Source organism: Alosa sapidissima, chromosome 20 (genome assembly GCF_018492685.1).
Source record: "Alosa sapidissima isolate fAloSap1 chromosome 20, fAloSap1.pri, whole genome shotgun sequence".
NCBI lineage: Eukaryota > Metazoa > Chordata > Actinopteri > Clupeiformes > Clupeidae > Alosa > Alosa sapidissima.
In genome coordinates, this window is record NC_055976.1 from 27,642,983 (window position 1) to 27,669,801 (window position 26,819).

At 39.5% G+C, this 26,819-nt stretch overlaps 1 protein-coding gene, 1 long non-coding RNA gene and 1 pseudogene across 8 annotated transcripts; 2 read left to right on the forward strand and 1 right to left on the reverse strand.

Moving 5' to 3' along the window:
• Positions 1 to 101: 101 nt before the first annotated feature.
• On the reverse strand, positions 102 to 13,855 carry LOC121693826 (ubiquitin-conjugating enzyme E2 D2-like). 3 transcript variants are annotated; one of them, XM_042073488.1, is made up of 8 exons: positions 13,492 to 13,848; positions 8,437 to 8,500; positions 6,490 to 6,521; positions 6,298 to 6,375; positions 5,989 to 6,094; positions 2,793 to 2,886; positions 2,418 to 2,473; positions 102 to 1,140 (listed from the first exon to the last, which is right to left on the reverse strand). In XM_042073488.1, the coding sequence occupies exons 1-7, from the start codon at positions 13,513 to 13,515 to the stop codon at positions 2,425 to 2,427; spliced, it is 447 nt and encodes a 148-aa protein (XP_041929422.1). In that variant the 5' UTR covers positions 13,516 to 13,848; the 3' UTR covers positions 102 to 1,140; positions 2,418 to 2,424. The 3 variants fall into 3 exon arrangements, with proteins under 3 accessions (XP_041929422.1, XP_041929423.1, XP_041929424.1); XM_042073489.1 differs by lacking the exon at positions 2,418 to 2,473 and having other exon boundaries at positions 13,492 to 13,843; XM_042073490.1 differs by lacking the exons at positions 102 to 1,140; positions 2,418 to 2,473 and adding an exon at positions 3,759 to 3,805 and having other exon boundaries at positions 13,492 to 13,855.
• On the forward strand, positions 11,561 to 20,522 carry LOC121693828. 5 transcript variants are annotated; one of them, XR_006025594.1, is made up of 8 exons: positions 11,561 to 11,575; positions 18,019 to 18,179; positions 18,473 to 18,529; positions 18,732 to 18,785; positions 18,968 to 19,045; positions 19,436 to 19,468; positions 19,689 to 19,763; positions 19,941 to 20,522. It is a non-coding gene; the product is annotated as an uncharacterized LOC121693828 (long non-coding RNA). The 5 variants fall into 5 exon arrangements; XR_006025597.1 differs by lacking the exon at positions 11,561 to 11,575 and having other exon boundaries at positions 17,966 to 18,175; positions 18,449 to 18,529; XR_006025595.1 differs by lacking the exon at positions 11,561 to 11,575 and having other exon boundaries at positions 17,967 to 18,179; positions 18,449 to 18,529.
• Positions 20,523 to 24,199: 3,677 nt separating this feature from the next.
• The window catches only part of LOC121693827, a 108,161-nt pseudogene continuing 105,541 nt past the window's right edge, over positions 24,200 to 26,819 (forward strand).

Sequence of the window (26,819 nt, forward strand, 5' to 3'; positions counted from 1 at the left end):
CAAAAGGTTAACATTTTACCAGAGTAAGTAGTAACCTTTTTGATCAAAAAGAGCTCAGAACAGCACGCCTCTCAAACAAACTGCACCAGGTTACACATTCATTTTGTTCACTTTTTAAGCAACTTTATTGAGAAAAAAATAAAACCATAATGAAGAGCTATTAGTTGATCAGTCGTCCCAAATATTTTTTTTTTTTTAAATGGACTATTCAGTGCAAAGAGGACAGTGTTGAGGAGGACAGATGAACTAAGAGCTCCTAGGACTTTAAAACATTAGGAAACAAAAACACCACGAGAGGTGACGGGCGAGACAGTAACAAGAGGAACAATACAAGTGAAGGTTTCCCCCACTCTCCCGTCTGCGCCCATTACTTTTCAGCAGAACATACAACCATCTTGGTTTTTTTCCTTTTAACTTTTAATTTACATGCATAAAATATATAGATCTTTTTTTTCCTTATCCTTTACTGCTGATATAAGACGAGCAGCTCTTGTTTGCTTTAGAAACAGTCAGTTATGAGCGAGATTTGTTTTTTTATTTCACAGATCAGTTTATCGTTCATGATTTTTTTTTGTTTTTTTAAAGTAGAAAGCTCACAAAATTATAATACTTGAGCACCAACCCAGAGGTTGTTCCACACGGAACAGGTAGGGCAACATGAGAAAGAGTGGTGCAGGTCAGGCATTGCACCTTGTGTAGATCCCAGCTGCGGAAGGTCTGGTTGGAAGGTCTTTTCTTCCTGCGTTTCTTTCGGTTTTGCTGCCGCTGTCTTTGTAAGATTTCTACATTATTTTCTTAAGTTTCCATAAAAAGTGGCTGAGGCCTGATACACAAACATGCTTCGTGGATAGCTCAGTCCCGTAGGGCGTCTTCGACAAAAACTGAAGGGGAAAGGGGGGGGGGGGGGGGGGGGAAGTGCTGATTGCAAGATCATCCCCACATGATGACTTAAAAAAAAGCAATTCCATATTTTTCATCTTGTGTGAGGAAAATGAAAATATAAAGAATATCACATAAGGGAAGTAAATTGGGGGGTGGGGTGGGAGGTACAGATGGCAAAAGTAGAGAGGGCGGGGCCTGTTTATAACCGGGCATCACATGGCGTACTTCTGAGTCCATTCCCGGGCTATTCTGCTGTACCTGAGAGAGAAACATGATTGAGAAAGCAAGTTAGCAGTGGACAACAAAAACAAGGTGAATATTTACTGCAAAAGACAACTTCATAAAAAAATAGACCTTGAGGTGCTCACAACCATACACCATAGACTCATGGTCACAGTTAACCAAAATCAGCGCCATTAAGTGTGCATTAAAATAAAATTACAAATAATTTAAAACACAACCACTAATCCCAAGACACATCTAAATAACTCCTGAAGGTGGCCATGCTCTATCATGCATGCACACTTTAGTATCTTCTGTGCTGAGCGAACATTTTGGAAAACATGGAAAAGTCTGGAACCACTCCATTCTACAGAAGTAAGCAGTCCACCTAAGACCAGGCGATAATGGCTAATACAACTCTGATATGTTGAGGAGAAATGGTGATGTACAATAGGATGCCATATAATAAAATCTTAATAATAAATCTTCAAATAATGTGAACATATAGCTATACAAAGGTAACACATCGTACTGTAATACATCCTGTATCTTATAAGTTGTGTACAATAAAAAAAAGTGCTGCTCGCAGCTCTGCAAAAAATTCATACAGCACCTTTCTACATATCGAAAAATGTGCAAATCGTGCACGATGCTATGCACATCATCTCGCAACTATACTGTCAATATTGTGATTTGAAACATTGTTGCGAAACATAACTTCACAGAAGCGTAACCGTTTTGGTAATCACCATGGTTTGGCATTCTTAAATGCTCAACAGCTCCTAAACCAAATGTTTGTAAGTCTGGCTAAAAAAGGACGGATTCTGATTCAGTCACCAAATCACCACACAATTGCATGCATACAGGCTTAACCTTAATCCAAGAGCACCGCTTCTGGGGCGGAAATGGTAGAAAAACAAACGCTTTGCAGTGCTTTAGGACAAGTCATGCACCACCAAACAAGATGATCAGGGTGGATGGCACAAACAGAAAACAAGCTTTCACCTAAATCAGTGATATGTACTGTGTATTATCAACAACATTTTGCATCTTATATACTAATGCATACACCCGATAGCCCTTCTTTTAATGCATTATTTAAAAAAAAAAAAAAAAGAAGCTTTAGGCCTTCAGTTCATCGTTTGATCATGCTTGAACGCACAGTCTTCACCAAATAAAGATACATACACTAAACACTTCAAACAAAGAATAACTGAGCACAGAGTATGCAAGCACAGAAGTGCTTCAGCCAAATGCAGTTAGTGTCATTTGAGGCCAAGCCTTTGGCAGGACACAGCTTGACCAGGGCTCACCTCAGCCCTACAGCATGGCATACTTCTCCGTCCATTCTCTCGCTAGTCTATTATACCTGATAGGTGGAAAGGGGCCCATTATACATGATCAGTTTTTTTATATAGGTCTATATGAAGTCATTTAATGAAGGCAACCATTCTGCAGGTAGTTAGTGATTCCAGCACATTTCTAAACAGATTGCTTGACTTGCAGTTGTCCTAAGTTGTATAATTATCTCCAACTACTCCATCATGAAGTCAGATGTTTGCCTTTCTACAACATATCTTTCAAAAAGAGCAAATACTGTCTGTAGGTAAAGCTTGGGATGCTCACTACTACTACTACTAATAATAATAATTATACTACAGGTGTGTCGTCATGGTGATTGTACTCACTTTTCACTATCTGTTTTGTAGATGCGTGCGATCTCTGGCACTAAAGGGTCGTCGGGGTTCGGGTCACATAAGAGAGAACAAATGGACAAAAGAACTGCAAAAGAACAAAAACAAGCATGCCATTAGGAAATATTCTCAAACACAGGACATGGTCATACGGTTAACGGAAATTTTCAACATCTACTTTAATGTATAGGCTTTCTGTTATAGCTTCAGAGCATTTCAAATCATAGCCAATGTTCTAGAAATTGTCATATTTATGTTTTGCTACAGACTTTGCACATCAAAATACATCAACTTCTGGGAGAGTAAAATAGGCATAAAAAAGATGGATAATAAAAAAAAATAAAACAAATACTTAAACCTTTTGCTCATAGTCATGCATCTCTAAACTCCCTTCCTCTCATTGTTGGGCCAACAAATACACAAAACATGTTTCCCCTTGAGTATCAGCTACCACAGATGCATCAAGTGAACAGTTCAACATTTGACAAAACAATCCATGATAGTCCTATGTGTGCGAAGGGGCAGGAGTGACATTACTTAAAGCAACACCAAAGAACTTTTCCTCTGTCGAACGCACTATTTGTTTATCCAGCACCAGCTTATAACAAGCAAATAACAATGTCCACAGACAAGGTAGAATATGTTGCATGATTTTATGAAAGTACGATGTATTGCGACATCAGATGCAAGTCAAATTTGTAGTTTCTCATATCTCATTCTATTGAACTACAGATCCGCTACCCGATCTGGCAAACTTACATAGTGCGGTTATAGCCGATAGAGGGCCGCGAAGCGAATGCAGAAAGTGCCGTTCACCCTGTTACGAGTTGATGAACCACTGAAACGATTTTGGAAACATTATATTAAAGGTACAAAAAAACTCCTTGGTGTTGCTTTAAGCTAGTTATAATAGTTATCAGAGTCTCACTCACACACACACACACACACACACACACACACCTTCAGTCAACTGGCATCACACATTCCTTTCCCTGTACTGCCTCCTCCTGTTTTGGAAGATAAAGAACATGCTGGTATGACCTACATACCACTGCTGAGAGTAACAGACTATTGAGGTGGAGGAGGGCAAGCCATATAAATGAACCGGATGGTACAGGCGTGCATGTACCTACTACCCACTGGACAGCCTCAGTAATGGAACAGCGTCATGGACTGTGTGCAACATTATACAGCAATAGGGTCAATGTTGTTGTTGTTGCTGTTGCTGTTGTGGGTTATTACATTTTGCAGAGGGCCAGCAGAACATGTCACACAAACATGTCAACAAACATAGAAATGGGTTTAATTTGCAGCCAAACCCAGTTTGGATCAGATCAAACTCCAAAATACCAGTTTGTTATTTTGAGGTGCAGCCTCTAAAAAAAAAAAAAAAAAAATCAAGAGGCCCCCACCCAATTAAACAATCTCAATCAAGTTGGACCAACAAATACAATCAGCTTCAGGGGTGCTGTGAGTATTCGTCCCAAGACACAAATTAGATGTACCACAGAGCGGTACAAAATATGACCGCCGCCCAGTCCTGCACATTTTTTCCACAAAAATAAATCACGCTGAAAGGCATATATGATTCTAACTCTCTCACTAAATTGCATTATCCACACTCAATTCTCACTGGTATCTTCTAGACAACAAGTACCAAAACATGATTAGTTCATAGATTTCACATGTAAAATTTATTTTATACAACCCCACCTCCATCTTGCCTGTTCATAATTCTGAGAAATTCTTGAATTGTGTGCATGTACATGTTCATGTTATGTGTGTGTGTGTGTGTGTGTGTGTGTGCGCCTGCGTATGTGCCTGTGCATGCATGCGTGTACATGTTTATGTTATGTGTGTGTGAGTGTGTGTGTGTGTGTGTGTGTGTGTGTGTGTGTGCGCCTGCGTATGTGCCTGTGCATGCATGCGTATGTCTACTGTGTGAGTATGTGTCATACGTATGATTACTGTGAATGTATGTGTGAGCGTGTGTATCTGTTTGTGCACATGTGTGCACATGAAATGGGTTAACATGACCCCTGGAGGCAAACATACAGAAAAAAAATGGTCATCCTAGGCCCTACAGTTCTCAAGATATTCACAGAGAACTGTGTCTGCCCTACCCTCCTTTTGGGGGTCCAGTCCAGCAGGGGGGCTACAGATCAAAACGAAAAACAACGGTTCCATGCTATCCATGTGGGGTTACATGCCCACCAAGTTTTGTGTACCCCGGTCTTTCAGTGTCCCGGGAATCCTTGTTGGTGTACGTACATAATACGTCCATAAATTATTTTATTGTAAGGCCCCCCATGAACGAATTCGGAGGGCGTCATAATGCATTCGGAGGGTGTCATAATGACCCTACACTTTTAATTTTGTGCAGTTTTGACCTTGTCAGCCAGAGATATTGTGATGAAAACACCTCATTTTTTGCTTTTTAATTTTTAACTAGGTGGCGCTATACATGAAATAAGTGGTAATGGGATGGGTTGACATGCCCCCTTAAGACCAACATACATAAAAAAGGTGGACCTCCTAGGCCCTACGGTTCTCGAGATATTGACAGAAAACTGTCTCCAGCCACCTACAGGCCAGTTGGTGTGTAGTAACATAAATTAATTTATTGTGTGGCCCCCCATGAACGGAATTCCACAAAACTTGGCGTGCATATAGAGGGTGTCAATGATCCTACACTTCCAATTTCGTGCAGTTTTGACTATGTTAGGTCACAGATACCTGCGATTACAACACCTCATTTTTACTTTTTTGTGTTTAACTAGGTGGCGCTATACATGAAATGAGTGGTTATGGAATGGGTTGACATGGCCCCTTGAGATCAACATACAAAAAAATAATGGTCCTCCTAAACCCTACGGTTTTCAAGATATTCACAGAAAACTGTGTCTGCCCTACCCTCCTTTCGGGGGGTCCAGTCCAGCAGGGGGGGCTACAGATCAAAACGAAAAACGATGGTTCCATGCTATCCATGTGGGGTTACATGCCCACCAAGTTTCGTGTACCCCGGGCTTTCAAAAAAAAAAGAAAAAAAAAAAATCTGACTAAACCTATATAGTTTAATTTTTTAAGCAGAGGATAACTACAAACTACTGTACAACCCTCTTGTGATGTGCCATCTGTCTGAAGAGCATAATATCAAGGAGCCCCTCAGGCCTGGCGGCAGCCATCTTACCTTTAGAGATAGTTAATGCCGGTGACCACTGGGATCTTAAAATGTCCAGGCAGATGCTGCCATTACTGTTAATATTGGGGTGATAGATTCTTGTGGTGAATGCAACCTGTCCAGAGACAATAAAGACATGATGTCAGAAACTGATGAACCATACAGGGTCACACAGAAATGGGTGATTAGAACTTGTGACAGCTTGTAGTACTTAGTGCTCTGAGTATCTATGCCATATGTAATGTGTGTGTGCACAATTTAAATCCACATGTGCTTGTGTTTGCCATAGGGCGTAGTGGCAGAATAAAGGATACTTACCCTTGGTGGTTTAAAAGGGTAGTCTGTGGGAAAATGAATTGTCAAGAAAAATACACCCCCCTGATATGGACTGTCATTCTGGGGGAAAACACACACACAGAGAGAAAACAGGGCTTAAGGACAGGAAATCTACTGCAGCCATAATAATAATAAAGCAAATATTGTGTGTAGGTGCACTACTGTTCTACTTACTGGCCCCATAATAGTAGCTTGCCAATGAAACACTGAAAGAGAGATTGAGAGCGAGTTAGCACAAGATGCTGCCGTCTACATGGCATGGACTGAATATATAATAAATTTATATATATATATATATATATATATATATATATATAAGGGGTGTAAAGATTAACCAATACGTATCGGTATCCGTTTTTAACGGCTACATCGATACGTGAAGCCCCGTATCGGAAAAAAACTGAAATGAACCGGTCGTTATATCGATTTACTTGTTATGAATAGGTACACAACCTTTTCTGCTTGCTCACTCATTTACGTTCCAAGCAGCGCGTTCATCCCACTTCCGGTTTTGAAACTATACGTGGCACATTGTGGGTAATGCAGTTCATTTTTTTGGTTACATTCATTGCCCAAAGTTGTCAAATGACCTCATTACCCATACATCTATTGCAACTTAACCATGTGACAACTTGCACTCGGTCGGCTTTTGTTTTTCGAAATCCAGCGCAAAATTAAGCACTTATAGCATTCCTAAACAGCAACGATAGTCTGTAGAGTAGCCTTACCTTTGATGAAGGGATTTCCTTAATGTTAAATAATAATTTGGCCCTTCCTGCTAAAACGATGCATAAATTATTAGCCAATGATTTTGTTCATATTCACTCAGACTTGTGGCATTTTAGGTTTCTGCATGAGGTCTACTGTTGGAACAAAATAAGCCCAGAGAGTTCATTGATTTGTAGGCCTATTTTATTCTTGTAGGGTAGACTAGGCCTATATGAGAAAAGGCCAAGAGTGTCTTAAGCACGGTTTTATTTTATTTCGGTATTGTCTTACCTCAACAAGGCTACAGCTCCATGAAAACAATCAGATATAACTCTATAAAATCTGTAAAGTCTATAAAAATGTATTTTTATGTTGTATTTGGCTGCTGTGCTTGACTGAAATGTAGACTATTCTTTTTTCATTTCAATACAGTATATGAAACAAACCTCAGTTTAGATAATCATATTCACACATTTTGTTGCCTAATTGACAACCATGATAATTGATAATATAAAATGAATGTGCACCTTGAGCAAATTATAAAAAATCTTTCAGAATGCTTTCCATTCTTGAACTGCATCGAATCGCATCGAATCGTACTGAATCGTTTTTTATAAACATGTATCTTTTCTTGTATTGAATCGTGCCCATGTATCTAGATGCGAATCATATCGTCTTTTACATGAGAGATTCACACCCCTAATATATATATATATATATATAAAAAAAATGTATTTATTTATTGGGCTTATTTATACTCCAAAACTCCTGGAAGTTTACTTGTGTCGCCAACATATATCGGGCTATATCGGGTTGCAAATACATCTATCAGCACACCTCGATCAGTGTGTGTGGAATAGCAACAATGCCATGCGACATCTACAACAAAGATCATTACGTTTTTATAGGCCTTTATCGGCCCCTCCCTTCATAGCCACTTACTCCTCTACTATATCGACTATAATCTGTCAACTATTTATCGCTGAAGCATGAAATTAACAGCAAGTTTCAGTAGTTGTATTCCCTGAGCGCCAACATACTAGTGCAAATTGGCATCTGTAATTGATCTTGTAATTTAAGTCACTTTGGGCTGCTAAATGTATGGCGTAAGTGGATTTGGCTCTCTCTTGACTCTGAGCCAATGCTTTAAAACTTGCATACAGCCAACACACAAGTCCACCCACAGACACAACATTTACATGCTGTGTGGACAGTTTGTTAACAAAATTTGCATCATACATAGACCTAAATGTAGCTTTATCTGCAAGTACACTTGGCCAACGGCCACTGGCGACGACATTCGCATCTATGGATCTGAAGCTCAAGAGCTAGAACAATTTTTGAAACGTTGGCGTCTACGTGCATCAGACGCCACCAGTGGGCGTTGGCCTTTAGGTGGTCACTAATGCTTACTGTCATCTCCTACTGGTCCAGCTGAACACTGCGCAGGTGGGTCACGGGCCAGGTCATTCAGCTCCTATGCAAAACAGAGGGGAAGGGGAAGATTAGCCTAACATTTTAATGTCATCCTAGACTAACATAACACCTTTTTTCTCCCACATGGACACACGCGCGCACACACACACACACACTAAGAGTTCACTCAGGTCCTCATGTCAAAAGGAATGTGCTGCCGTCAATCATCTGAATACACCACTGCCTGGCCTGCTCTCTTCTAAATGCATGAAAACAGGTGGGCCTCTGAAGTGCAACTCTACCCTTCCTCAAAAAGCACTGCCCATCACATGTCTGGACATGACCTATGCTTGCACAGGACCAGCGCGCGCGCACGCGCTTCATAACATTAGCTTTTGTATCATCCTTTTCTACACTACACAAACAGCCAAAAAAAGTCTTAAAATAGACTGTCAAGCTAGGTCAGCCTACAATATTCCCTCATCTGAGGATACTCTGAACCCTGTTCCTGACTAGGCTATAACCTAGATACAATGCAACTATCCACCTTATTCCTGAGCAAACATGGCCGTCGCCACGACACTTCGGTATTCAGAAATCTGGTTTTCCATTTCTGTCTGTGGTTGGATTGCATTTTAATCATGTGAGGCTAGACAGTGCCTAAGCCATCATAAGCCATGTAAAAGTAAACTTATATTTTCTTCTGTCAGTCATATATTATATAGAATATATATACTGAGAGCAAAATTGTCAACATTTGGAAAGTAATACAAGTTGAAGAATATTCTAGCTAGCCTGCTGAGACTGCGCCAAGTTATTATGTAAACAAAAAAAGCGTCAGCCAAATGTAATGTAATGTAAACAGAGTAAACGGAAGGTGAGAAACGGACAGAGGTAGGGTTTCACGAATAATATGGACACTGGATAGTTAAGTGTAATTGGCAGCTATGCCTATGCCAGCCACCATGCTTGTTCCGAGTGTGCGGGTCCGCAACACGACGGCAAGTTCTGCCTGCCATTCCCTCCTCTGGAACCAGGAAGCTTACTGCCGGACAAGAGCATAGCCAGCTATCCAGTGGCCAATATCTGGGTCAGGCCTCTTGACACCTCTTAAACGCCTTTCCAATTTGGACCCCTGTTCTATGTTTGTGTCTGTAATCAGGCTCTAGGAAACTAATCTAAATGCTACCAACTACTTCATGCTCCTTGAGGGTTAATCATAAATGATAAGCCCATCTCTTTAGGGCACATTAACTTTGCAGGCCTATTCATCCAATTTAAAGCACAGGGAAAACTAAGCTTCTTGTTTAGGCTAACATCCTACAGTATGGTTCAGAGTAGGGGTGTCACGATTTCGAAATCGATCGAAATTACATCTCAATCTCGATCTTCGAACTCAAAGGTAGAACTGAGGATGTAGCCACACCCCCAATGTCACATCCAGCATGTATGCCAACGCTGTGGCGTCAACACTCACTAACTTTAAGCTGCAGCCAGTTAAAAAACAAAAAAAAACATGAACCGACCGAAATCTAAGCCCCTCTTGCTACTCTGAAATCACCGGTGTGGAAGTATTTTGACGTTCAGTCACGTCAATTAACTTACTCAACTTAGCAACTGAAAAGATGATCTAGTTACAATCTAAAATTACTATGAGGCATAAAATGCACATTGATAAGTGCATACGCCATGAACACTAACCTTGGGTCTCTTGTGCAGTGTGCTGAAACAATTCAATTATCATTCTGTGTCGTTTCATTTCACTATGTTCACATCTATATTTAATGTTTGTTCTGTTTACAACCTCGCGGTTGGAACGGTTTCAAACACTACACTACAGAGGAGTTTGGGACACATCTAGTCCTGAGCTTTATGGTTGGACTTGGATAGTGTAATGAGAACAAGGAAGTTGAAGGTCCTTGACTAAGGACACATCTGGCACACCCCCCCCCCCCCCAATCATCATCATCATCATCAAAAGGTAAAACACAGGACGCAGGCAATAGGAAATCAAGAAGCTTTATATACCTGTGCCAAAGATCACATTTCCATATGCAAATTATGTGTTGTGTTGTGCTGTGAAGTGCTGTCATTCTGACCTTTCCATGAAAGACATTCTGTGACCAGACTGAGGACCGTGTCTAAATTAAAGACAAAGGTCGCTAGAAGTGCACAAGGGTAGCTAGGCTACAGGTTACACTCAACAAAGTTGCTGTGAACCTTAAGAAAGCCAGGTGAATTATCCTGGCTGTGCGGAAAGACACGCCCTGGAAACTACGTCATCAGGAATGTGCACAACTTTCAGCATCCACACCCCTGGGCTGTCCATCTCTCCTACCATCTAGCCTGGTTCTTTTGGGTCCTCAATGTGCCACTCTCACCAGTCCCATCTGGTTAGAAAAGGCCTCCACAGAAAGTGGAGAATAATAGCTAGGCCATCCACTCACTGGTGGTGAACAGAGTGGATGTGAGACTCGGGACGTTCAGGTGAGTTAGCCGAACCTGGCTGTGTGGAAACTACATCAACAGGGACAAGCTTCAGTCAAGTTTCAGCAGTCTGTCCATCTTGTTCGTTTTGCCCCTTGGTGTGCCTCTCAGCAGTCCTATCTCTCTAAGGCACAGGCATGCGTGAAGTTACACAGAACCCAACAAGTATTTCTAAGAAAGTGTATGAAGTCACTGAGTGAGTGAGAGAAAAAAAAAAACAGAGGATGAGGGAGACCTCAGACCTGAGATGTTTTCTCTGCCATTTTTTTTTTCTCTCTCTCTCTGTGGTTTGTGCTGGCTATACGTGAGCGTGACATAGTATACAGCCAATCCCCTTTAACACAACAAGCCAACAACAGCTCCAGCAAACACACAAGGACACAAAAACGAGCCTGTATATGGCCTTCTAAACAACGAAGGGTCAAATACAAGCCTGCCTAACCACACAAAGGACTGACAACTTTTTCCAAAGAGTTTTCAGTAGCCCTCAGAACCCTTCACACACTTAGGAGAAATTACGAATAACTAAGGGATGTTAGTTAGCCTCTCTTGTTCCTCCTCAGACTCTTTCATAAGAGGAAAAATAACATCTCTCTAAACCACCACAAAGCCACCCGATAGTAGGCTACCTCCTCAATGCAGACATCTGGTGAGTCAAAACAAACACCAGCATGCTGCTAAACAACCCTGTGGCTTAACCCCAATACCCTTGATGTTGACAACATGCTGAACTGTGAGTTTCACAGCAATAACAAGGACGGATTATTTGAGTCAGATCTACATTTAAATGTATGCAGTCAACCTTTTTCGACAGAGAAAACGGTCACCTGGCCACCACTTCTACCAGTGGCCTAGACTGCATCAGAGGCAGCAGTGAAGGAAGAGCCTCTATTTTTAAACATACATATTTTAGATTGGGTGGAGGGCAGAACATATGAAGCTCTTCCACTTGTAGTAACTTTCCTACGGGGAGTCCCTATTCAAAAGGGGCACTTTCTGGAATGGGATACAGACAGCTCATCTTTCTGCCTTTGCCATAACTCCGTTCCCCTCTACAAGACATGGAGTTACGAATTTAGACTCGACTATTCCAGCTTGAGTGTAACAAACACTAAATTATTTTTTTTAAATAACCATGCTCTGATATTTTCATAGAGCCAAGTATTAACCCACATTATACTGAACAACACCAGCCGCCTGATAAATTAGATCAGTGGGCCAACACGTCGTTTAAATTCCTACGGACGACATAACACTGGCCAAACGGAATCGACCACAATCAACTTAACTTGCAGTAATCAAAGTAACTTACAGGTGTGCATTTTTTCCAGTGCTTGAAGTTAGATTTACTATCGAATCAATTTAATAGAATCAGAACTGGAAGGGCCAGAGCCAGAGACCATAATCCCAATTCATGCCAGGGGAGATACACAGACAGACAAGGCCTCTAAACAATAAATCACAACTTTTACAAAACATTAAAGCCGACCTGCCTGGTGTTATCCATTATGGTTTGACGAGGCAGACTAAGAAATAAGCTATCGAAACAGCAAACTAACGTAAACCTTTCGTACCATATTATTCATAATATTAGAATAAACTGAAGGTACATAATGTTCACTTACTCATTTCTTAACAGATAAGTATTTTACCTAACCGGTCAAGCTTAACGCTAGCTGCTAGATTCTACAGAAGTTCTCGGTTGAAGCAAAACCACCTCTCCAATGTTAGCAAGCTAACGTAGAAAATGAAGCTAGCAATGAAGTAGCAGCTAAGCCATCATAGGTAACGACAGTCGTTTAACTGTCCACTCAAACTTAATACTTATTCAGTCGCGTAAACTGCCATGACTATCACTTGTCTGATTCACGTTGACCGTACCTCTGGTTTATCAAAAGCTTGTCATATAAAGCTATAAATCGGGGGACTGCAATAGCTAGCAATCAGTTAACGTTAGCGTTACCAAAAACGTCGAATTACTCAAACCAATCTATTTTGACATGCTATCTTAGTTAGCCAAGACACCTAGCACTATCTCTAGCATAGGTATTTTGACCATAACCACCCAATGAAGACAATAAGCGACTAAGATGGTTAACGTATGGGCTATGCAACGTCGCCATTCTAGACAATATAACAAATCTCAAATCACACTTATAGTGCCAGTCTACGCTGTGTTAATAATTTAATGTTAGCTATTTGTGATAGCAGAGAAAGCTTGCGAGCTAACGTTAACTTGGCTAAACTCAAGTCTCATTACGCCGTCTGTTTGAGTGAGCTAGATAGCATTCTAATGTTACAAACCGTAGCTGCTAGATATGTTTTTACCCACTCTAGTTTTGAATAGAGCGGCCACCTGTTTAGGTTAATTGACATTTCAAAGGTTACCATAACTTAATGAGTTAGCTAGCCCAGACAGACCACAGAAATAAGGCATACGTTAACTTGCTGTCATTGCCTTCATTAACAGTACAAGTTATGTATTCTAGCTAATTTGGTAGCTAACTTGTAACGTGTTTATAACCTTAGCTGACAAAAGATGACAGATCTGTGTTAAAGTCTTACCTTGTGAATTCGTTTCAATGCCATTCTTTATGTCAATTAGTAAAGAAGAAGCTCACGTCGATAAATGCTGCTAGCTTATCAGAGCTAGCCAGTTGAGTTTTGAGTATATCACACTAAATGACAATGTCTTTTTGACGCCTTGTCAACGTTAACAAAAGTGCAATTAACTTTACTTCAACTATTTACCATCTATTTAACAGCAGTATAACTAGTTGATACGCTCCGGTTCTTCAAAATCAAACCGGGGAAATAAAATGTGGCTGGAAAGCCCTATCCCCAATCCCCAACTCTGGTGTCTATCCACTCTCAATTGACAAAATGTCCGCTTCAGCCGGAACTACACACACCCAGACAAGCAGGCCAAACTAATATCATTCCGCCCACCACATATCACGTAAAAAGGGCGGTTGTATGCAGGAACTGATTGGTTTACGGTAAATCATGAATCACAGACGACTACTGAAGGTGTTAACATAGAATTTCAACTACCCAAGTAGGCTGAACCCTGATCTGACGAACAATGCTTGAGGAATTCCTGACAGTCCATATTAGGCCGTTCTCATCCATGACTCAGCCTGCATCATTGCAGTATGATGATAGAAGATGAGGAAATTTGTCCCAGAGGCTAATGGATTGTTGCCTGTTTGGTGGTTGTATTGGTTTGGCCAATAGCTTGAATAATAAATCTATGCCTGTGGTGTAGTCCTAAGTTTTCATCAATTGATATTTTATTTTTGTTAAGTTTTCATCCAAAAAGTAAAAAATAGGCAAATGGACAGGTGTCTGGTTCAACCTCATGCCTAGTGATAGCCTACCCCAACCCATCAACAAGTCTTGAGAACTCTCCTGCCCAGTCACTGACAGCGTAGCTTATAGGCTAACCTCCGCAAGCTGTCTTTCAGTAGGCTATTCATTTCAAGATTAAAAATTCCTTTTATTGTCTTACAATGTAGAACAGATTTGTCCTATCACGCCTGCTGTTCCTACACAGAAAACATTCTAAGACACAAAAGACAGGGCAGGGCAAAGGCTGTAGCCTAGGCCTATGACACAAAACATATAGGCCTAGTTAAAAAAAAAAAAAAGGGTAATTCTTCAGCTATGGTACTTTTCTTGTCCCAGGAAGAAATAGCAAAAACTAAACATTTCTTCTTTTTTTGTTTTTGTGACACTTACGACATCCCACAACTTATGAACAATTAATCATGGCTCAATCATTCTTTTTGTATGTAATATGAGGCCTTTTATGCAAGGTTTTTTACTGTTTCCTATGGTTTTCCCTCTGCCCCCAAGCCAGACTTTGGATGTTCAACCTCCATTAATTCTAAATTAAATATTGAAATAATGTATGAATTCACGTCCAAATGATAAAACACTGTCTATTTCAATCATATATATTATATATTGCCTTATTTATTCACATTTTTGTAATATTTTTCATAAGATGAAGCCCTGTCCCTGGGTTCACTGTCATTTCCACCACACTGTAGAAAATAGAATCCTGGGATCATTGTTTTAGGTTTGTATCAAAGATTCTAGAGCAGAGCTCTGTTCTAGAATCTTTGGTTTGTATACTTAGTAACCATAGCAATAGCCACTCCACAGGGGGTTACATTTTTACAGTCTATGGTTACATCTACAAGGATACAAGGATACAAGGAGGGGGGGGGGGGGGGGGTAAAAAGTGCAGTAGAAAAGGGGTTTAGTAGATTAAGTGGCAAGGGCTGCATCATAAGAAAGGTGGGGGAGGATACCAACAAGGAGCACCCAAGAGCAACAGGGGCAAGGAAAAACTCCCTTACCAAGGAAGGGTCGGGGTTCGAACCGGCAACCCTTCGGTTACAAGTCTGAAGCGCTAACCAGTTGGCCACGGCGGCCCCCAGAATAACCCTAACCCTAAAATACTAAAAAGATACACAGAGACTGTGCAACTGCACAATGGTCAATAATTGTCTGCCATTTAAAATGATTATTGAGGCAGAGATAAATAAAAAATAATAATAATAATCTATATTCAAATGACAATGTGGTATTCTAAACCTCCTCCCTGATGGCAGTGTCTGGTACTCATAACACATAATCATCACAGATAATCTTGTTGCCGTGCTCACAGGCTACTCTGCAGGGACGGATGCTGTCTGTCACCTTTCCATGACGTTTGAATGAGATAACTTGACTTCAGTTCTACAGGTTGCCAAATCAAGCTTTTATGCTTCATTTAACCAGATGATATTAGTTTCCATGATCAGAGGCTGACTCCAAGGACTCTGCAAGGGGCCTCACAGGGCATACTCAATGTGTCAATGACTAGTATTATTATAATCAGGGATGGATTACTGAACTAGCCCATGCCTCTACGGTAAGTCGCTAGTGGTTATGTTCTCCCCCCTTGATACCTGAATGGGGCCCCTAAGTCAAATAGCACTGGTTACATTATGTGATTCATCATAATAGGGCCCCTCAATAAAACATGGGTTGTGTTATTCACCCCTGATATCTGAAAGGAGCCCCTCAGTCAAATAACATGTTACATGTTATTTGTCATAATTGTCATATCAGTCATATAGCATGGGTTATGTTATTCACCCCTAATATCTGGGTGTGCTATACAGTGCAACCGGAAAGTATTCAGACCCTTTCAAGTTTTCCACATTTTGTTATGTTGTTATGGCTTGGTTTTCACTCTGACATACACCATCAACTGTGAGACCGTATATAAAGAGATGTCTACCTCTCCTAATAATGGGCAATGAATTAATTTAGGCACATGCAGGTGGATTCTAATCAAGTTGTAGAAGCATCTCATAGACCACTGATAGAAGTAGGATGCACCAGAGCTCAATTGCAAGTGTCATAACAAAGGGTCTGAATGGAATGTAATATATTTTAGACTTTTTTTTTTTTAATACATTTACAAAACACTCCAAACACCTGATTTTTTATGGAGTGTTGGAGTATTGTGTGTAGATTGATGAGAGAAAAATGAACTGAATCCATTTTAAGATGAGTCTGAAATATAACAAAATGTGGAAAACTTGAAAGGGTCTGAATACTTTCCGGTTGCACTGTAAATCCTGTAAATGTTGATATGGTGGTGCTTGGCCATGTGTTATATCTCTTCTTCATACAAATACCTTGGACGTTTTCTTGATGGTTCACTGACCTGGAGCACACATACACTGTAGCTTGTGTTGCAGATATCAACAACGTCTGCATTTCTTGTGATTTCACGGTGGTATCAGTCATAGTAATCTTTTATAGGCTTATATCTTATATCTTTGGGAACCTGTTCATTGTTTCCCCAATAACATTGTGTATCTCAAGAGAAGCTTTTTCTTTTATCTTGAGACAATGACATCAGAATATATCATGACATAACTTCTGAGTTTGTAAAGTAAAGATAAACTGATGCTATATTAGGGCTCAGCAGAATAATGCTGCTTTATTGATTTTCCTCTTCAGCAGATCAAAGTTATCTGGCAAGACAGTTTGTAAAACATTTACAGAAATGAAAGTTGTAACGTGAGTTATACAAAATGGCACAGACTTCCTCCTTTATTACGGGTAGTGATATTATTTTGGAGAACCGGGCAGAAACACAAAACGATTCCAAGTTTAAATATAGACCCTTTCAACAAGGTAAACAAAAACAATGCTTGAACGTTCTATTTGGGCCCCAATCTACTTCCTCTGCATTAAGATAACTATGGAATGTTAAAAAGGAAGTCTTGTGGGGCCAACTATGATGCTGATAATGGAACTCTCTTGAAAGGGTCCATAGCAATGTGTTTGACTGTATTTTAGACGCTTGGATCTGGTTTTTGTTGTTGTTGTTCATTGTTTTAAATAATTTAATCTCAAGGACCCCTGCTTCTCCTGATCCCCTAAGGGCCACAGCCCCTTCTTGAGAACCACATAATATTGGGTTTTCTGGTTTAGATTTGGTAAAATGAATATCTTGAAATAAACATACCTTGTTATAGATGCCCTTGTTGCCATCAATTTACATTTTTGCGTTGCTCTTTCAATGTCGATTTATTATTCTATAAGTAAATAACAAAAATAGAATAGAATAACATGAAAATAGATGACAAATTAGAATAATAGAATAGAATAGAATAGAATAGAATAGAATAGAATGCATTTTATTGTCACAATAAGCTGTCTTCTTCGTCATGCAAATAGTTTCCCTCGAGAATATCAAATTACCAATGTGGTTATCTTGGGAAAGTTTCTTTATGTTGATCATGACATAAATAGGCCTAGGGAGGTCTAAAATACATGTAGACGGAAGCTTCCATAACTTAATTGATCATTGATCAGTCTTGCAGGCTCCACAGGTTCTGAGTGTATTGCTGTTTTTAATTACAGATATTGCCTCTTATCTTATCACATGTAGACGGAAGCTTCCATAACTTAATTGATCATTGATCAGTCTTGCAGGCTCCACAGGTTATGAGTGTATTGCTGTTTTTAATTACAGATATTGCCTCTTATCTTATCACAATTTACCGGTATTTGTGCAAGATTTACAGAAATGAAAGTAAGTTGTGACCTATCATGTGAGTTGAACACAGTGGCGCAGACTTCCTGCAGTATCCTCCCCCTGTGCTACTGGCAGCAGAAACCAGCTTGGGCAGAAACAGTCATGTCAGTGGCAGTACTTCTAGTGGCAGGACTTATTGTAGGTAAGTTATTGACTTTCATGAAAATTGTTAAAAGTCTTAAAAAAAAACTGTGTTCATTCCATGTTTATCTATTTATCTAATCATTGAGCTGTTGCAACTGGCCATATAGTGTCAAGCTGAACTTTGATGTGTAGACAATTACTGGTAATCAACTGGAATTAAATAGTCTTTTTCCAGTAAGTTGTTTTTTTGGAACAAATGTTAAGAAATGCATTGAACACTGTGCCATATTACCATGGTGATTTGCTATGGACTATCCATCTTCACAGATATACACAATTTCTCATGAACAGGTGCGGTCCAGCAAAGTGAAAGTGAAAGTAACGTATTTCCCCTAAATGAAGTCAAAGGTAGCATTGACTTACAATTCCAATGAAGGATTAATTATTGAGTTTAGATTACCACATTGATAATATGCTGATATTTGAAATATTATTTTATATCCCCCACATCTATAGGCTAAAATATAATTGAATGTTGTTTGAGCAATTAATATGGTTTGACATGTTTGTTTGATTTTGTTTGATATTTTTATTATACTTTGTTTTCTAGACTGCTTTGCAAATAAATTTGCTGCAACTGCAAATACATTCTGTTTCAATGAAGGTATGAATATATAACCTATCATATCACAAAATGTACAGTAGGTATGCAATTCAGTAAATGTACTGTATATTATTCCAAAAGTAAGATGTTTCACATGACAGAATTGATATTTAAACTCATTAAACTTAATTAAACTCATGATCACTAATTTAGATCACTAAACAGTATTTGTTTTCCATCAGATTGTGAGAGCAAAAAGCTGAAGAATGCCATTGTTCCATGTCTGCTACTCGGCTATGATCTTATTTACCAAGACTCTTGTAAGTGGATATTATAGTGGCCATGTGGATATATGCCCTGATACTCAAAGGGCTGCTGCTGCTGCTGTGTTGCTACAAACTGTTTTATGTTGTACTCACTCATTCTTTTGTAGCCTGTAATCCATATCAAAAAAGATCTGATTTGCCAATGTTGTCCTTTATTCCAATCCATGACAATTACACATCACTAGAATCATGCCCATCTCTGATCGATGATGTATATTTTCACTAGGAGAAATAATGTGTTTTTGGTGTTTCCTTGCAAAATCTTTTGAATCACTTGCCAAAATAGTTGTGTAGTTGCCATCCTGGTCATCATAATCTAAAATTTGACTATCTTGTAGATATGTGAAACAGTTATTAAAACATGATCGTCTCATTGTTTTTCAGCTTACCAGTTAAAGGGAGATTCCAATGTCAGACGTAAGTAGTTATTTTCTCACTAGCATTCTAAAACTAGTCTGGCAGCATTCTTGAATGGCTTGAATGGCAATGTGATGTACACAATACAACAAAATCTCGCTCTCCCTCTCTAACACACACACACACACACACACACACACACACACACACACACACACACACACACACACACACACACACACACACACACACACACACACACACACACACACACACACAGGTATGGCTCATTGTGCTGTCGAAAAATGTGCAGAGGGACTGATAACGAGCCATGGAACCATGGGATTCCTCTCAGGTGACAAGCTAAATAAATATGTATTCTCTTGTTTTAACCCTCTCAGATGACAAGCTAAATAAATATGTATTCTCTTGTTTTAACCCTATGTTGTGCAGTTTGTTCTATTGTTAACTTAAGGCAAGGAAAATATATTTTAAGATGAAAGAAGAATGTGTTCTTTTTGTCTTGTTGCAGGTTGGGGGGATTCTGTCTACTCTTGTCTTGTTGCCATGAGCAACTGTGTGAAAACTGAACCCAAATTCAAGCTCAAAACTGAATTTTGATTTATTAAGCCATTACATCACAGTGTTTGTATTCTGTCATTGTACTAAATTTGTATGCCACTGCATGACTTTTCTATAGGTTTCATTGGTCTGTAGGTGTTAATGACATTTTGGAGTTTTTCTGTGTTTTTCCCTGTATAAAATGATTAGTTGATACTGACATGATCAGAACATATTCCCTCAGGTATTCTGATGCTGAAAAATATCAAATGAAATTGTGTCAGAGTCAGCCAATAGAATTCACCATTAATGTATGAAAACCATAACAAAATGCATTTCAGTGAAGTGATACACTGTGTGATTCACTTTGAGTGAGACTGTATGAAATATGAGTGGACACTAGATGGCGCTCTATTTCTCCAAATGAACAGAGTGATTCTGAATGGTCCTGGAAATTGGTTGCAAGAAATTAAAGAAGTTTCTATTAAGGGTAAAGCACATGACTTGGGTCTCTTTAAGTTCTTTCCAATAAGTTTTGCTGGCCTTTTGAGTACCTATTGGATTCTATCGAGGAAGTCTATAACTAGGCGGTAATTTGTTTGTTTTATTTGTTTATTAAATGTTTTCTTTAATTATCAAATAAAGAAAATATCAATATGCACAATTAACACAAGAATAAAGTCACAGGTGATCACAAAACGTTATAATGAAAATATGTGTCTGTTTACTGACACTAGCTCATTAGTAGTCCCTTTCTTCCAGCAGAACGCTGAGTACTCACTTGAAATCTTACATGACTTGACTTGAGAGCAGCAAAGAAGAGATTTCCGATCATTTCGTCAGTGCAGAATTTCTCCAGGCTTTGCAGACTCTTGGGTTCTCTCTTGTGCACTGTCTTGTTGAGCTCAGGCCACAGGTTGTCAACTAGGTTAAGGGACTGATGTAGCATGGCATGGCCAGGGGATTTTGAGGAGAAAGATGATATAATGTTTGTGGTATTGGGTGATTTTCTTTAGCCATATTTATTTGAATGCCAAACCCACCACTTTGGGTTTTTGGAGTCAAAAAGCTTTTTTTGTTTGGCTGACCACAGCACCCTGGCCCAGTTAGAGCTGTGATGGTGTCTGTCTGGCAAACTCCAAGCACTTTTGAAAGTGATAAAGAGTTTGATGGCATGGAGATTACTTTATTGTGGATTTGTAACCCAGTAGATGTAACAAACTCTTTTATGAAAGTTTTGAATTTCTTACAACTCTTAATGATTGCATTTTAAATCTAGCCAGTTCTTCTTCTATCCATACCCTGTCAAGCAAGTCTCGTGGATTTGGGCTCTGTGGCAATGGATTTAACCATGTGTCACCTGATTTTTATGACCTACCGAAAAAGGAAATTTTGTATAGTATAAGTATTAAGTATATACTCTTTTGATCCCGTGAGGGAAATTTGGTCTCTGCATTTATCCCAATCCGTGAATTAGTGAAACACACTCAGCACACAGTGAACGCACAGTGAGGTGAAGCACACACTAATCAGTGAGCTGCCTGCAACAACAGCGGCGCTCGGGGAGCAGTGAAGGGTTAGGTGCCTTGCTCAAGGGCACTTCAGCCGTGCCTACTGGTCGGGGTTCGAACCGGCAACCCGAACAAGTCCGAAGCGCTAACCCCCTTATACTGTATATGGAAATACTGTAAGCTGCCCCTTATTGTGCTTACAGTATTTCCAATGTAGATGTTTAGAGTGATCTGATTTTTCTGGGTCCTATGGAATTGTTCCAATTTGGTGAGCAGAGTCAGATAGCTGTCGGAACAGCAATCATTACATAACACCACTAGATGGAGGCAGTATACTGTCACTTCACATCTGACCAAATTAACTACAAAGTAAAACTTCAAAGATTTAATCACAGAAGGTAAGACCAACAACAAGATTAAACAGTATTTAGCCTATAAGCCTGCATGCATTTCACTTTAGTTGGTATGAATTGTGATTATTAAAAACTGCATGCTGGTCAAAACGAAAAAAATATAAATTCATAAAAAATAAGCAGAAGCAATATTTGATTCATTTTCTGCCGATAATGCTTAAAATTACAATTACAATGCTATCAGCTGTTGTTAAAATGTATGAAAAGTCGTTGAAAGCATATGGACGCTCTGTGAATTTAGACGGGTCCACTCATGATTTGCAGACGAACGCGCAAAGTTGAGAGTAACTGTTTATTGATCGATTAAGTAATATCATTAAGTATGTGATATTTGAGTCTGTTTCGTTCATTTTGCACGTGTTGTCCGGTCCTATTTACACACTATTATTACAGGCGATGTTTTGTGCCTGCATGGCCCGATTTGACTGGCTTTCCATTTCTATTTGTTCCCTTGAAATCAAAGTCTTTTAAAACGCCCTTTTAAGTCAATTTGTTAAGATACACTTTTTAATGTGTGTGCTTATATAACTGATGTGGGCCAGATAGACGCATGCATCTGTCTTTGCCGCCAAAGACAGTTCTTGTGTTTTTCCTTGTGGAGGTGTAAACACAGTTATACTCATATAGTAAGCAGGCCACACAATCTCCTCGATTTAAAGCTACGGAATGCTGACTCCATGGCGCCAATGAGGTTCTCAGTCAAACCAAGATTGAAGGACCCAAGGTATTTTCACACTGTCTTGGTTGACCTCATTGGTGACACTTGACACGGTTTGTGCCGTTGTTTAGTTAGATGTCTTTTAGGACATGCATGTTTGCTGTCATTCCGTTCGATCCTTTGCGCCTCTGGAGCTTTTTCTCTGGTAAAGGTGGGTCCGTCTCCATTCCGAAATCTCATCTTGACACAGTCAAATAAATGCAACATTTAAACGCAAACTGACGTTGCCTCTGCATGTGAGGGTTTCATTTTGACATGAAATAATAACAATAATGATGATAATAATAATAATAATATTAATAATAATATCAATAATAATCGGTTATCCTTTTTACTTTAACAGTAGCCTAGGCTACTCAAATGGAATTTCACTGGGCAACGAGCATTTAAAATGTAAAAGATTAAAATGGGGGAACTGCTTATTTATATTAGCCCATTATCACAAAGAATTTTGCCCGATAGGAGACAAATGCGTTGTGACCCGGTATAGATAGCTTATAGGCTACATTTTGTGATTGTATTAATCTATTTTAACATATTTATTTAGGTGCAAATAGATATATTTCAGTAGCTGGCATTCCCTGGGGACCACTTCTGGCTTAGTTCATAAGAAAAGTCGTGGTTTATTAATATTTAATCGAGCTGGGGTTTTTCAAGTTCTTGCCTAATTAAAGCTGAAATATCACTTTTTGTGGTTCAAGTTAAATACATTTAACACAGTCGACGGTATAAACATAACATGTAGCCTATCTTCAGTGAAGCCTAAGACAGTAGGCCTACCCATTATTAGTTGAATAATAATAATAATAATAATAATTATAATAACAACAATAATAATAATGATGATAATAATATTAATAATTATATGTATAATTACAATTATAATAATCGGAATAATACAACGTTCAACAACTAAAAAGGAAACCGACTGGCACTTATTTCCATATTTGTCGAGATGTAGTTCTCACTTACGGAATTAAGTTATTTAATTCTGGAACATCATGCGAGTGGTTGATGCCTTTATGTTTCCCATCCCATTATTTGTTTATGTTTCCCATAACTCTCCGTATCCAGCCTACTTTCATATCAGGTGCTTCCCGTGATGTAGCCGCAGTGAATTTATGCTTACCGACAACCTGTAACTTGGCATGTATGAGCGTAACTATAATTATTTTAAATTAGCCAATCATGCCACTCACTCTCATTACTTAAAAGATTAGAATGTGCACCTTCGTGTAAACTCATTCGTGGTTTGTTTCCAAAAATCAGAGATGTAAGGTGTGCATATGCTCATTAGGGATATGTTGCATGTTCAACAAAGGACTTATCATACATTGCTGGGGAGAATGTCCGGAAATCCTATTGTGCCAGATTCACACACTTTCCATGAAAGGTCTTCAAAAATCCACAGATAGTAGTCTAGTAATGAGAAAAACAATGAGCCTTTTCCGGCTCATGCCCATGCGTTCACCAGCGCTGTTGTTTCAGCAGTAGAGCATCCCATCGGAAGAATTTTTTGCGGCGAATTTTGAAAATGACGCAATGGATGACCATAGCCAATAGGAACGCAAGACGGGGATTGATATTTAAATGATTTTCCCTTTTTAGGAGAAATCTCCGCCCTCTTCAGGTCTATGCTTTCCCCCCCCGAGAGCACATGAGCCTCCGAACCCGGGAGAAGGTGCGCTCCACTGGGACAGAGGAGGCATAAAGAGACGGGGAGGGAGGGAATGCGATTTCTTGCTACCCAATCCCCCTTTTCCCCAGGGAGAGCAAGCCTTCCCTGGTCCATCCCTCCCTCTTGTTTGGTAATCATTTCATTTTACTCCTTTTTGAAGCAGTCGCCTGTTTTATCCCACTTTTCATTTCACAATCCCGTGCGCGTATGTTCTCCTTCTTCTGAGCAAGTTCGGTATCTCCCCTCTTTCTCCCCGCGACGAGAAGCTCTTCTTGATCCCGGCTGATCGCTCTCCTTTGAGATGCTTTTTAGTTCTAACACTTGCCTTCTCTCCACCCTCTTTTAACTAGAGACCGGTTAATCTTGAGCGAACTGAACTTGGTTTGGAATCTAAAATAAAGAGGAACACCCAGAGGGATAACGGCACACGTCTTTGGATAAGGACCGCTATCGCTTTCCCTTGTAACACTTCAGGGAAGGTTTTCCCTTTCAGTTGGGTTTTGTTAATCCAGGTGGCCTTGTTCTGAGAGTGCAAGAGGATTATTCTACGCAAGTTGGTGCTGAGCGACATCCCTGAAGGCTGTTTACATGTTCTCCATCCAGGACAGTCTCCCTCGGGGAGCCTTGACCATGAAAGAGGAACCCCTCACTAGCGGCATGACTCCGGTCCGCTCGTGGATGCAGAGCGCGGGGATACTAGATGCCAACACAGCAGCACAAAGGTAAACATCTTGCTCAGAAACACCGCTGCTCGGGTGACAAAATGAACATAACATGCAGACATCGCAATGTGTGGCGAAAATTGTCCAAGGTTAGCCCAGCGTGGTTACGCGTTAACGGAAGTGCTTTTCGCTGGACTTTACACCATGTAACCAAATGCGATGTAGACAGTTTGCACCGTTGAAGACTTAAGGAAGATAAAGTCATCCTTCCTCATTATAGACTTTAAGCATGTTGTGGTAGGCCTATTCATTTTACAGAGAATGCACACAAAAACGGTAAAAATAGTTGACGCATTGCGATTTGAAAACATGTCTAAATTATAGACTAGGATATTTCACGGAGATAAGAGGAAAAATGTATAGCCTACTTGCAAAGGCTTGAAATGTAGGCTATTTCATGTGTCATGCCCTCATCGTGAAGTAGTCTATCGCTTAACATAAACATAAGGTAGGCTAACTATATGATGAATAGTTGACGTTTCGCTTAGTATGGAAGAAGTTCCTCCGGGATATTTGGCTTAAATTTACTGTCAAAATATTGACACTGGTTTGCAAATATCCGTGACCTCTGAATAGAGGAGGCCACATAATAATTCGGGGAGTTTGTCCTTGTTTTAAAAAGCTACCTGTGTATTTTGTTAAATCATATTAGCTTTGGGACATAGGCCCACCATCAAGAAATACGCTTTAATTGGAAAGACAATGCGTTTTAATTTGAAAGGCGACGTATTTGTATCCCTGACAACAAACACACAAACGAAGGGTGCACAGGTGGAAGACAACAAAGTGGGAACCAATGATGCGTGCGAGCAACACGCAGGAATCAAGAGTCCCACTCGAGCGACTTTCATACTGTAGTTTGATCCCCTTCCCCAAACCGACAAGCATTTTTACTGTCAATATACAAATAAAGGCGGTAATGGAATTTAATGAGAGGTTGATGTCTGTCTAGTATCAGATGCACCTTTGGGAATTTCTGTGGCCTCCCAAGACTGTTCTTAGTAGTTACGCGTAAACAAAATCCACACTTCGAAACACATGCAGGATGCGCTTGATTCTTTGCACAAAATAACCTTCTTTTCATAGCCTAACAAAAAAGTTCCACAAGAGCATCAAGCACAAGAGCATAACTTCCTTTGGTGGTTGATGACTCGCAAGGGGAAAGAGTGTGCGTTGTGAAATGTCCGAATAGGCAAAGGTATAGGCTAGGTAAAACGTTGTCTTGTTGCAGGTGATTCGAAAAAGTTGACTTTGTTTTTGTTAAGAGTTTCTCTTTAGTTTTATTATACATACATACTAAGTTCTCATATCGACACTGTAAATAATAATAGATAATAGGCTATCTTTGTCTAAACTGAGACATAATAATATCTATATATATTTCAGACAATCTACTCATCCCGTTTCCAGGTGTGCCTAAAACGCGAATGCTAAATGAGAGCAAACTGATGGGAGTTAAAATTCACCTGAAGCGCACGACCCTTTTTTACATAGTCTTTCATTTATGGAAAATATATTCGCTAAACGCATCTCTCAAACAAATGTAAATAATATCAAAATGGAAACGTGGGCGGTTACTGAAATATTTTGTGCAAGGAATATCTATTATGTCACGGAGGCCTACACAAAACCTTTATTGAAGTTATTATTGTTATTTAAAAAATACTCTTTCAAAACCACCTCAGTCACACAAAGATAGAATGAAATGAAGAAAGTGGCAAATATATTGTCTTTGTGAAACTAAAATATGTTTTTAGCTGGCAGAAATGCTGTGTATCTGAGAAAAAAATCAATCAAACAAAAGATTT

What these genes read in the sequence shown, in the direction of transcription:
- LOC121693826 (XM_042073488.1), bottom strand. Translation starts at nt 13,515, where the DNA reads ATGGCATTGAAACGAATTCACAAG. An exon ending in CATTGAAACGAATTCACAAG is followed by an intron (nt 8,501 to 13,491) that starts GTAAGACTTTAA and finishes TGTTTTGCATAG; the next exon opens with GAGCTGAATGACCTGGCCCG. An exon ending in AAGCTACTATTATGGGGCCA is followed by an intron (nt 6,376 to 6,489) that starts GTAAGTAGAACA and finishes GTTTTCCCCCAG; the next exon opens with AATGACAGTCCATATCAGGG.